General features: G+C 46.7%; 1 protein-coding gene across 2 annotated transcripts; it reads right to left on the bottom strand.

The window, feature by feature from the left end:
- On the bottom strand, positions 1-3984 carry LOC136514120 (uncharacterized). 2 transcript variants are annotated; one of them, XM_066508106.1, is made up of 6 exons: positions 3703-3984; positions 3361-3574; positions 3164-3243; positions 1172-2947; positions 944-1073; positions 1-702 (listed from the first exon to the last, which is right to left on the bottom strand). In XM_066508106.1, exons 2-6 carry the CDS (start codon positions 3521-3523, stop codon positions 8-10), a joined length of 2844 nt encoding a protein of 947 aa, XP_066364203.1. In that variant the 5' UTR covers positions 3524-3574; positions 3703-3984; the 3' UTR covers positions 1-7. The 2 variants fall into 2 exon arrangements, with proteins under 2 accessions (XP_066364203.1, XP_066364202.1); XM_066508105.1 differs by having other exon boundaries at positions 3361-3984.
- Positions 3985-13314: the final 9330 nt, after the last annotated feature.

Below are 13314 nucleotides of genomic sequence, written 5' to 3'. Positions count from 1 at the left end.
TGCGAAGTCACCGAGCTAACACATCTACTCCGATTTCGTCTACTAGCTCCTGGACAAGATCCTGTTCGATCTGGGCGCCGATCTGAACCGCCTCGAGCATGGGATCCATGCCAGCCTCCACCGCGCGCTCGACCTCGCCCACAGCCAGCTCGTCCAAGCTCCTCCCAGCCATGCCACCGCACCTCGCGATCTCCTTCCCGACCCTGTCCGCCAGCCTCTCCTCGGTGCATATCAGCGCAAGCAGCTCCGAGAACGACCTGTAGCCGGAGTCGCAGAGCTCAGAGCACATCGAGTCCAGGCAGTCCCAGACGAAGTCCAGTGCGAGGTTCCTCAGCGCGCTCGCTTCCTTGTCCTTGATGATGGCGGTGCTGATGAAATCCTCCTGCTTGGAGTTGGAGCCTGTCGTCAAGGTGGCGAGAGCGCACTCGGTTGTTCGGAGGAGGAATGCCTTGGGTGATTCCTCTGATTTATTGAGTGGAGTGGAAGCGCGGACGTTTGTTAGTAGCAGTTCGACAGTTGTTGTAACCTCTCCAGAGTGTTTCAGCTTGCTGTCTTGGACTTCATCGGGTTCAGATGGTTGAACACCATGCTGGCCAAAATTAGGATCGCCGCATCTGGGGTTTCTCTCGGTAGTTATATCTTGCACAATGCTAGCTGCTACTGTACATGTCTCCCTTTGATGGCTGTTGGTGGAGGTAGCTTCTGTTGGAAATAGTTGACAACAAGAAATAGTCAGATCACAACTCAAATTGCATGGCATATCAACCAGGATGTTTATTATATAATGCCACATAAAAGGATTAGGTAACCACAGTGTTCGCTAGCAAAAGCTTTTACTTGTAGACTGAAATTCTAAAACGGGAAGGGCAGAATAAACTAATTATAAGGAACAGAGCTAGATTAATGGCAGCGCACACACAAGAAAAAAAGGTTGTTTCCTTACCTGCAGTATTGCATGGAATACCAGGAACGCAGGCATCATCAGCATTTCTAGATTGAAGAATAGATGTAGGACTGTGCTTACTGCTGCCTCTGGATATAGATGGAGAAGGTATGCTGCCTTTTCCATCATCCTGCAGATGGTAGCAACATTTTTCTGTCAGAAACTTATATTGTTGTTTTCGTCAGAATTACACCATGGTTGGGAACAAGAAAGATCAAGAGTACTGACCGCATGTTTCTTACGTGTTTCACGCAAGTGGGCCACTTTATAAGGGTCTTTGTTGTCATAAATCGCAGAGTCCACTGAGTTGTGCTGCTTGACCAGTTCATTGCTTAAAGACTCCTCTGTAACATGGCCACAACTCTTATTTTCGAACAAAGAAGAGGCTGCTCTGCCGCCAAGAATAACTCTATTTTTCACCTCATCTTGGTTACAGAAAACTGATTCAGTAGACTCCACATTGGATGTGCCTTGTAAATCTTCCCAGAAAACTATTTCTCTTTGAGGAGACGTATTTTGACAATCTCTACGAGAGCGTCTCTTAGGGCAAGTATCAACTGGAGATCTCTGTACAGCAGTACCAGTTCCACTAGCATTGTCACCACACAAAGTAGGGGCAACCTTCATCGGTGAGCTGGAAGTGAAAGAAATGTTGCCTGATTTTTTGTTACCCCTTGAAACATTGTGTGAGACTGGCTGTCTCTGCAAATCAGTTCTTGCACAGTTTGGACTGGCAGGCTTCGGCTTCTCACTGACGAACCCTGCTCCTTTTGCAATTATCATGTCTTTCTCCATAGCTTTTGGTGTTCCAGTCTTTAGCTTCAGCTTGTTAGAGGTTCCACCATGAAGGTTGCTGGCTCGACAACCTTTTGTGCTCATGTTCTTCTTCTCTGCACTAGTATGTGACTCGCCGAATCTATCCTGGACCTTTCTTTCTGACCTCAAAGATGCACTGTCATTCATCCTTTTGTTCAAAGAAATAAAGTCCTGAGCTCCGTTTCTCATGTTTCGCTCCCCACTTCTATGCTTCTTACTTTGTGTCACATATCCTGGATCTGCCACTTTACAAGCTGCAGGCAGTGCATTCTGCTTCAGGTTGTTTTGCTTGAGAGAACCATGAGGAGCATTATACCGGGATATATTGCTCTTCAGCTGTTTTCTCGGTGCATCTTGGTTTGCATCAGCAATACAATTAGAGATCTTCTGAACACTGTCCCCAAATCCAGCCTTCTCAGTTGAGCTGAAGAGCAAATACTCAGGTTGCAATTGACATGGTACGTTCTGGTCTGACCTCCTACTTGGAATGCTCTTCTTAAAAGTATCCTCTTCAGTCCTCTGATCAGAAGTAGAATTGTCCAGAGAGGTAGCTCCTGTGTTGTGAGCACCTAATCTTGGTATGTCAACATCACACATATCTCTCAAGAACTGATCAGACACATTATGTAGGACAGCAGCAGCACCGGGCGCACCATCACTGCTGCTGCATGGATACTCCAAGTATGTATGTCTCCAAGAGAGACGGCGATTCCTGGACTGCAAACCAGGTTCCAGAACCTTGACTGCTGCTTCAATCAGCCGGGCCTTGTTCCTGCTGGACATTGACCTTGGGCTCTTAACAGGCGAGGCTACCTTGTGTGCATGCCTTCGTGGACACAATGGCCGTGTATCTGGAGTATTGAACTGACCTGCATTGTCGTGGCGCCGATCATCTATGAGCTGCCCCGTCTTCTGTTGCTTCTGAGGTGATGTGTATATGCTCCGAGACGTACCAGACCAATCTTGACGGCCTGAATTCCAGTGGTCACCGGGTTCATAGGAGTCTATGGCTTTGGTCGGCCGTTGATGGCTTTGGTTGGCCGGCATCGAGCTGAGACCCATCAGCCGGGCCACCACCCCCGGAGCACACATTTCGTTCTCGCTGCAGTTTCTGTCTTGGCCAGGCTGTGGGTAGTGACTGGTGCCATTGCATTCAGTTTTGCTTCTTGAGTAATCTGCAGAATCAAGCTGAAGGAAAAATAACATGAAAGAGTTAGAACTATTGGGGAACAAAACAAATGGTAAATGGCTTGGAGGCAGGAGAATTTGACATTTCAGGCATATGGTTTTGCAGAAGCCAAAGGTCCCAAAATATCATGGTGAGTTCATCACAACTTGAAAACAAGAAAAATTTGCAGTTTCACCACCCAAAAAAATCTGATGAAGAAAAAGAAAACAGCGTACCAGAAGGGGTCTCATCTTGGCCACCACCGTCTTCTCGCCGCCGACCGGCGGTCTCCCAGGTGAGAACTTGTGCGCGCGGACTGAAACACCGAAGACGAAAGCTTACGAAAAGCGGCGGATTCGCATAGTTGCGCGAAGGGGGGAGGGGGGAATGATTTGCGCGGAGAAAGGACAGCGCAGTCCCGTTGCAATCTCACCTGGGGGGAGCAGCTTGCTCTTCTTGGAGGACGAGGAGAAGAGTTTCCTCTTGGCGAACATCTGGAACAGCGCCGCCACGCACGACGGCGCCGGCTTCTGCCGCTCGGTGATCGCCAGGCCGCCGGCGCCGCCGCTGGGAGCGGAGGCGCTGCCGCTCTTCATGTCCCCACGACCAAAAAGAAAAACCAAACTCAATTCTCTCCGAGCCTTGTGCTGCAATGCATCTCCTTTAGAATCTCGGATGCCTCTCACTCCCTTACAGAAGTCGAAATAAATGCAAGCAAAAAAGATCTTGAACAGATGCTGCAGATTTCGCTCTTCTTGAGGGTATTTATTGCTACCTCCAGTTCTTGACTTGCTGCATCTGGAGAATGACAGGATCACTAAATGCCCAAAAGACCATGCCTTGGTCGCACCCCATGAACAATCATGGACAGATGCTAGAGAACAAAAGAGAAGCAAAGCCACTGCTGAAACTCTTGCTCAAGATTTGACTACTGAACTGTAACTCCTCTTGAACTCATGTGAACCTATTTTATAAACTAAAATTGGCACTATCAACAAAAGAAAACATCTTTGGACACTTGGAGTGATCCAGAGCAAGAGGGCACACAGATTATCAGAGTGCTGGAGCTTGGTGACTGGAGAATGGAGACGAGGGGGGTTGAGAGAAAAGGAAGGGACTTGGGGGGTCCCACTGTATGCAGGCTTCTGTTTCTCACTTTCTCGGCACTGTTGGCTGTTGCAGATATGAAGTGACGTCTCTAAGACTGTTCTTGTCTGTTTCTCTGCGTGACATGCGTAGCTCTGTCAGCGGCGAACCTTTCTCTGCTGACGTCTCTCGTTTTCTGTTCGTTTGCTTGGTCCCGCCCGTCAAGCTTTCGCCGGTTCGTATCGTTGTTTGTTGGTTCATAAAGAAGTATTGTTGATCGATTTGTGTGAGAAAAAAATATTATTTTAGCTAAAAATTTACGATTGTTTACGACAATCTATAGCCAAACGAACAGGCTGTTTGTTTGTGTGCGAGTCTGATTGAAGTTTTGGACTGGTCTGAAGACTTATTGGAATTTTGGACTGGTCTGAACTGTAATCCTGGTCCAAACATTGTCCTCTGTAGGAGTAATTCAGTTTCAGAGGTCAAACAAAAAAGAGAGAATAAAGCTCCCTTAGGTTGAGTTGAGTGAAAAATTACAGCATCTTTTACAGAGACTTGAGTAGAATCTAAGGAAGGGCAGAAAAGTGAAACTTTGCTTGTAATGCTAGATAGCATCAGTAACTAACTGAACACGGCCTTTATTATATATATATATATATATATATATATATATATATATATATATATATATATATATATATATATATATATATATATATAGAAAAACTGAACATGTCGATGGTAACAGTCCATACTTAGGACAAGTAGCTCCATGCGGCTACCATATATAGCAGTAATTATAGTGACTGTGATCAGATGCTCAAGACACATACGGCGACGGTGCATCTACCTTTGGTTGGATGTTTGGCTGCCTGTTTATGTCTAGCTTACCAAAGAGTGAGGTCAAAGCAAAGGGAAGGCTGTTGGCTGTTGATGCCGCATGCGGACAGGTGACATGTCAATTATAACTGAAATGGAAATGGCCACCTGCTCGCTCTAGGGTCAACAGAAGGGTAGCATTGTATAATATATGTAGTGGGATTTTTGAACAAGATGGCGCAATATGGCAAAGGCGGTCGATTTCAATTCTAAACTTTTTCAAATGCCTAGTTTCTCGCGGCAGCAAATTAAAATGATATATATTCTTGAGACGGCTAGCCTTGACTCCTTGAGTGCTGAACCCACAATATACCAGTACATCAAGTCTGCAGGCGTCCAAACATATGTTCCAGGTCTCCCGGTCAAATGCAGCCTCATGTTCTAAAGCCCAAGCGTGTTTTCTTTTAGTCGGACATTCTTGGGCACAGAGTTGACTAATAGCAGTTTAATACAGTACTAACAAGGGTTAGCATTATAGTATAGTACGGTATATAAACTGCTAGACTTTTTTGGTTTATCCATTTTGTTATGTATTTAGACATATTGTTATATCTAGACTAGATGTATAGCAAAATAGATATATCACAAAAGTCAAAATAACTTATAATTTAGAACCAAAAGGGAATATCTATCTGTCAGGTTCTTAGGTCGTGTAATGGAAAGTTGGAAACCTTGATGAGCATTTCATTGTCCAACGTTATTACTGGACCATATGCACCTACCGGCGGTGGATTTGTGCGTTTCAGCAGCTTTCTAAGATCCTAAACTGTTGAAAATGGCGTACTAGTAGCAGGAGTAGGTAGTAGTACCATGTACGACCACCGCCGCACTGCGCGCAGAGTCAAGTGAGGCAATACATGGGACACCGGAACAGCCTGGCTCGTTCAGCGGAAGTACCGTACCATCAACCTAGCTTGTGACGCTGACCTTGTCCGTTGTCCCTGCATGGTCCAGCCAACAAATGCAGAAAAGCATTGGTCAACGAGCACCTGGGCCCACCTGCAGAGGGCCACCAGTGAGATTTTTTTTATATTTTTAACATTTTTTTAAACTAATTTTAAATCTATTGTTTGTTTGTTTTTTCAAAACTAACACTTTTGGCCGCGCCTATTGCCATGGCGCGGCGAAAAGCCTATGCCGCGCCATACATGGTGGCGCGGCGGGTGGTTGACGTGGCGACGACCGCAAATGCTGACCGGTGACGTGGCAGGGCCTGCCGCGCCACGGAGCATGGCGCGGCAGTACCTGGATGCAGACAGAAGATCGGTTGCTGTCGGTGAGGATCAGCAGCAACGCGACCATGGACCTCGGGAATTTTTATTATTTTTAACACTTTTTGTAAACTAATTTTGAATCTAACACTGTTTTTTTTCAAAACTAACACTTTTCGACCCCTCGTCGGTGGGCTCCGACCAGGTGCTCTAGTCCGACATGAGGTCGCGCAGCACGGTCGACTACTACGCGTCTAACGAGGGTGTCTTCTTCGGCGATTTCGTGGCGGCGATGACCAAGCTCGGGAGGATCGGGGTCAAGACGCCGGCCATCGGCGTCGAGATACGCCGGGACTGTCGGTTCCCGAACTAGTTGCTACTTAATCTCGTCGGCAGTGCTGCTGCGACGTATTGGCCCCGTTCGACGTACCTTATAATCCGCACTATTTAGTTTATTTTTTTAGCCGGAACGGTGTTTTTCTCTTACAACAATTCAGTCATAACAGTGTTTTTCAGCCAATTCAGCCAAGTTTCAGCAAGCCGAATGGGGCATTGAAACGAATATGAAGCAAATAAATGAAGTCCGTGCGCAAGTTGACAAGCTGCCACATAATATTTTCATTGGTTTGACATAAATTCGACATAACATAACCAACTAAGCCTGCAAGTTTTGGACGCCAATATTCGTTCGACCTAACAAACTAAGACCCAGGAGTGTAAGGATCCCTCGGACGCCTCTGTCTCTTTGGATTTGTTGGCAACATATTGAAAGTGTAGCCAACGTCGGTGTGGTCGCGTTGCCGGTGCGTACGACTCATACCCTGCAAGTATATGATATGCACGATTACTTATAATCTTTATGATCTTTAGTTCATGGAGCCTACGTATTTAAAGAAACTACCTTTGTTAGTACCTGTGAGGCTACTTGGGTACCAAGTGGGGCATCATCTAGCTGAGACATGCCGATCTCATCCTACGGCCAATTGTCCCACTGGTCGTGCTGTTTGCGGAAGCCCGGGGGGGGCGTCATCGTCGTCCTCGTCGTCCTAAGTTGTAGGGTCCTTCCCAGCGCTATGATGTGGTGGTGTATGCACTGCAGAAGTGGCACCTATCACCGGCTGAAAAGAGCCGGCTGGTGTCCTCAAAGAGGCGGAAGACGTGCCACCAGACCGTGCCGGGAGTGGCGGTTCTACCCAAGGAGTGTCCATGCAACTCAGCTTCTGAGCTAGCTTCCTGCAGCTCTTCTTCACCTTCTACATAAATAGACGTTAAAGTTAGTGCATTTCCTAAACGCATATACACTAAAGAAATATTTTCAGAACGGACAAGTTTATGTTTACCTCCATAAAAGCCTCGAAAACTCCTGGCCCTTGCCCTTTAGACTCGTAAAGTCGGAACGCTGCTTCGTTGGACATCCTTGACAATTGTGTCATCTGGGTACAGAAATACGATTGGACAGTTTTAGTACATATACTTAATACCAAATGGATAACAAATTGTATCATTTAAGTATCTTACCATGTATCTTTAAAGCGGAGCTCTCTATAGCTGTGTGTCCTCCCTAGTAGCAACGTCGTACACATCTTCGATCACATCTTCCTCCGAGTCCTCGTCAATCGCCTCCTCAGTGTACGGGGGCTTGATATGTGTCCTCGTAGACCTATGAAGCCACCGTAGGTCCTCGTTGAAGGTGTGCTAGTCGTGTGGAGGACCCGCATGGACCGGCTGTGGTTCCCTATTCTGCCATAAGTGGATGTACGCGTTGTGTGTCACGTGTCAATCCTTGGTCTTGTACCTCTTCCTACGGTCATACCTGCAACAAAACGATATTAGTTGTACCACACACACCTCTAAATTGTAGCTTTGTTATTAATCGATAACGTATCTGTACAATTCTTGGTTGGTGGAGTAAAGCGGTGGTGGGCAGCCTGTCATTCTTTCAAATTGTCTGCAGATCCTAATGGGCAAGTGAATCTCGACCACGTGGAAGAAAATAAGAGGGACGTTGCAGCAATACTCATCTGACTCATCCCTAGTGACAGGACTCAGATAGTACTCGAGCTCCAGAGCATCCCAAGAACACCAATGCACCTGAACATTTCGTAATTGAGTTAGGTTGTGATATAGTATACATCGAACAAGACACATGTATGATAGTAAAGACAGCGTAACCTGGTGCTATGTCAGGACATCGAGATCTTCTGTGTACTCCCTGTACTTGCGCCTCATATTCTCTCTAACTAACTCTACTTCCATCTAGATATACAGAGCTGTAGGGAGTGTATCTTGCCCGTTCCATTGCTGCATTGAACACGATAATGAATTAGCCATTAATAATTTCATCATATGTAATCATCTCGAAGAATATAGTGAACCAAAGTATTTACTGGTAAACCAGTATTAAGGGGCCTCCCAATGGGCTATCGTTCCCAACACCAAACCTAGAGTAGGTAGGAGCATGTAACACCCCTGGTGTTACAAGCTTGTTTAGCCCCGTAATTTAGGCCTAAGAAAATTTTTCGAAGCGAGGTTTCTCGAATATTTTATTTAAAACATACTTGACGTGATGAGTGGATCCAGTGACTTAGTTGTGGGGACTCGAATAAAGGCTCAAGTTAAATTACGCCGTGCGTAGGAACATTTAGGAATGGCAAACGAAGATTCTAGCAAATAAATAGCGAACGGCATGTTTAATTGATTAAACATGAAAAACAATTTTTATAAACAAAATATGATACGACTGGTATATAGTACTTAAGTTAAATTCGGAGTATGATTTTTTGTTGCATTTAAAATAATAACGAAAGTACCGCTGAGTAGCCACTGCTCTGTTGTCTTGTCGAACTAATGGCTTTGTCGTGATGCCGCTGTTTTTCCCGCATTGCCTTCTACGTTGGTTTTGCATGGCTAGCTCTGCATACGGCCGCTATTCCGCTGTCGCCGTTCGCATGCCGCCAAAGCTGAGCCGTCTCATCCTTGCTTCTGTTGTCTCGGTCTGACTCTGTTTCTCTGCTCCCCTTTTTCTTTATCACCAGAGCATAGCACGCAAATCCTTGTCGTGTACGCCGTCAACGCAGTCGTTGCCTCAACGCCATCGCCACCCGCGGTTTCACGTTGTGCAGCTGTCGACCACGCCACGTCGTCTTGTCCTGTCCTCACGTCTGTCCTCTGGCATGTACGATGTTTCCATCTTTTAGAGCACCAGCGCACCTTTACAGCGCCAGCAGCTGAGCCTTCACAGCTGCGAAAGGCCCTTCCCTCCCCGCTCTCTCTCGGCTTGCTTGCTCGATCGAGCCGCTGTCGCTGCATCTCCTCGAGCCGTCACCCCGCATGCGGTTTCACCTCACATTCGCTCCTCCGTACCCGTAGTGCCCCGCTGTTGCCGTTTTCCCTCGCGTGCCTACGCATGTGACCCGGTGGTTTCGCTGTGCTGCCCCGCCGTCTCAGCTCCACGCTGGCCCACGCCTTCCTCATGCCGCTCTAGGCGCACCCGCGCGTGCTAGCCACGGCGCTGCCCTTCCACAGCGCCCAGCCATGGTTGCACCAGGCCGCCCGGAGCTGGGGAGCCCTCCTGCCAGCGTGCGCCCCTTGGCCCCACGCTACCCCATCGTTCCAGCGCAGCGTGCTCCAACCACCGCGGCTCCTGCTGCCTCACTGGGACCCACGCTGTCCCGCAGCAGCGCCCCGCGCTAGAGCCGGCTCTCTTCCGTGCGTGCGAGTGTCCTTTCCCCACGCCGGAGTCGCTACCGTAGCACCTTGCCACCCCTTCCATCGCCGTTTGTTCACCGGAGCCACGTAGTCCCGCCGTCGCCCCACGGCTGCCGCGCGCGTGCGTGGCTAGGGTGCTGTGGGCCGTCGCTGGCCATGTCGCCGGCACCCACGTACAAGGCCGGGTCTGCTGATGCCCCCTCGCACCGCCCCTCGATAGCTCTGCCGCCGGTGAGCCCTCCTGTGGCCAGCGGACTGCTGCCCCGGTCGTCCTCTGCTTTTGGGGAAAGAGAGAAATGGTGAGCAAGGGTATAAATCCAAGAAAGTATTTTATACAGGGTTCTTTACGCAAATACGTGACACAGTGGAATAGTGCGTTTGTCTTGCGGAGGGATTTAAGAAAAGTGTAGGAACCTCACCGCAAAATAACCACCGCCGCCCTGTACTGGCCGCGTGGGGCCGCGTGGGCCGACATTGCTGGGCCGGCCTGCCATGGCCGCCTAGGCCGGTCTTGCGCCTGCCCGCGCTTGGGCCATCGACCGCGCATCGCTTGGGCCAGTCTGTGCCGCGCGCGCCCGTGGGCCACTGGTCATGCGCACTGTGCGTCCCTGGGCCACACGCCCACGCTAGGCCAGCCTAGGCCGCCTGCGTCTGCTGGACCTGGCCGTGCTGGACCGTTGGGCCGGTTAGTTGCCACCGGCTTTTCCATTATCTAAATGCTTTTCAAATATAAGTTTCTAGTTTAACTGGTAAGATCAGTAGCAATTTTGTAGGTGTCCAAAAATTGTAAAACTAATTTTGTTAGTCTCCTAAAATGATGAGCTACCTATTAGTAGATTTTATTCACATAGTTTTATAATATTTTTGAGAGCTATATAATTAACTTAAGGTACTTAATATTATAAAATATAAACTTGTAGGAGTTTCCCTGATAAATTGGTAATATTGTTGAATCTAAAATTTATACAGTAGACTCCTAACAATATTAGGTATTCGCTGTAATTTTTGTAGCTCTGGAATAATTAGTTTGTTAAGTAGATAATGATGTCCTATTGCGAATAAAGATTAAATTGATAGAATAAAATAAAGAAACACCTTGCTTTATATAAATAAAATAATTGTGGGGAAATAACGTATTATCCGACAACGTGTATAAGTAACCTAAGTACGGTTGTCGTTAGAATTAGCCCGTTAACTCGAGAGGCGAAAATCGTATTTTACGAGCCACGATTGCAGTCGATTAATTACATCTTTACATTGCATCGCATTGCATATCATATAGGTACAATGATGGATCAACGGATCGATTGAAGAATGATTGGGAATCTAAAGATGGTGTAATGTCATTCTCTCCAGGAGATGATGCAATGGGTTTGTTATTCAGCTGATGGTGGATGATCTAAAGATGCAGATACTAACTTTTTAATATATCTTACCTAGACAAGCCCCGGTGCATAACTCCTACTTTTTTGCAGTTTAAATTATATTTGTGCATTAAGTTTTAAGGAGTTGAATGAAACCCACTTGCATATATATCTTTATCCTTTAAGTCTTACTAGTATGATAGGATCGTGTAGATTGCTATACTATAGGACTCCGGTAGAAGTCGAGTGATTGCCTGTCACTCGTGAGAGATAGGAAATATATTACTGTATTATTATCACTTGGAAAATATAAATGGTGGAAAGGAAAAATGGTGACTGGGCAGGGATATGGTTTGGGTAGTGGTGGGTGTAAGAGGTTGTGTCGCCGTGGACGCGGGGCATGGCTTGGTTACACTGCTTTTTCCTGTCTGTGTCGATTAAAGACGATCGTTGCATAAGGCTCTAGGCAAGTCATAGACTTATTATCCTAAGCACATACTTGGGTATGGGCACTTGGAAGACTTGTTGCTCTCTTGTCGTGGATCCAGCTCTTTCTGGACCGACTGTCAGGGTTTTATTTTGGTGGAGGAGGTTCTTGCACCACACTGAGTCCGGGATTCAGGAGCGGGGGCTTGGAGTCCCAGTTTGGACGGGAACCTGGACACCTGGGATAGGAGAGTGATGGGTTAGTCCTGCTTGTGCCTGGGGTACAAGTGGGGCATGTGTTTTCGGGGTACCCAGCTGGGGGCATTAATTCGCAAATCGTCGGGAAATCCGGTACGGCTCGTCTACGGCCTAGCACCGTAGTAAAAACTGAAGATGAAAGATAGAAGATGAAAAAAGGAAATCTGATTGCTTACCACCTGCTTGAAAGTAGCACATGTGCTTACATAGAATGGTTAGTTAATGAACCAATGTGGCTATTAATAAAAATTGAATATAAGGACGCACGTTTAGTAATGCTTCCTGCAAATGCAATAAACCCACAAGCCAAATAGCCTTGCATATTCTTGGAGTCTTTTCTTTCCTCTTGTCGGGTAAGTCTTGCTGAGTACAATTGAGTACTCAGGGTTTTATTCCCCCTATTGCAGGTGACAGGTGGATGCTTGAGCTGACTCTTGTGTGTGGATACCTTCTGGTGGGCTCAGCGAGGATTCCTTTATGCTGCGATCGTAGTTGTTATTTAAAACTCTCACCAAATGTTTTTATAAATGAAAGCTTACAATCTGTTGTCGTAGTTCATATATCAATACTTCATCATGTCATGATTAGATATTCATTATTTCCGCTGTAATTCTGATCCCATGTTTATATTCCGCTATTAAATTAAATTGTTCATACATCTGGTAATATAATTACATTCCGCTGTTATAATAATAAATATTATACTCTGATGTTGTATTAAAAGTGATATAAGAAATGGTTAAGAATGATGTAAGCTTTATTCTCTCATTTGTGATCCTAATGGTGAAAATGTGGATTTTTGGGTTCTCCTCTGGGGTGTGCCCGGTGGAACTAAGTAATTTAGTGTTCTCCTTTGGGTGCTTAGTGTCTAATGAAAGACGAGCACTCCTGGAAGGCATTAGATTAGGTGGTTCTGCCATAGAGCAACCCCAAGGTTCACATACCCTGAGGTGCGACGGTAGGCAATGCATAGCTATCGATACATCCATGCCAGGACTGCGCTACCCCAGCTGTACGCCACTACGTTCTCCCATGGCTGGCGTAGTATGTCAAGAAAGATCCAACTGATGGTGTTGCCCGAGGCGTCTAGGAAGAGAAAAGCACCAAGAAAGTGCTAGAGCCACACTCTAGCGAACCTATCGATCTGAGCCTCCTCAGCCTATGGGTCCAAGTGATCAAAGCGCTCTGTGATCTAGGACGACGAAACACTGAAACTTTTCTTGAAATTTACCAAAGAAAATGAGACCCGATGGCTGCAGAAAAGTAATATAAGTATTAAATAGACTTGAATTGCTCACTTATTTTTCTTTGAAACCTCGTCGTCCGGTGGAAGAAAGTCAGTGAACTGAGCCACCAGCTCCCTCCAGTGATCGTTGTCAACTATACCCGTCACTGGAAGTCCTCTCAACCGAAGGCCAAAGATAGCATTCACGTCCTGCATGGTCAAGGTCA

Source organism: Miscanthus floridulus, chromosome 16, assembly GCF_019320115.1.
Source record: "Miscanthus floridulus cultivar M001 chromosome 16, ASM1932011v1, whole genome shotgun sequence".
In the NCBI taxonomy this organism is placed as follows: domain Eukaryota; kingdom Viridiplantae; phylum Streptophyta; class Magnoliopsida; order Poales; family Poaceae; genus Miscanthus; species Miscanthus floridulus.
The sequence above is the reverse complement of the archived record's forward strand: the minus strand, read 5'-3'. Positions and strand labels throughout refer to the sequence as shown.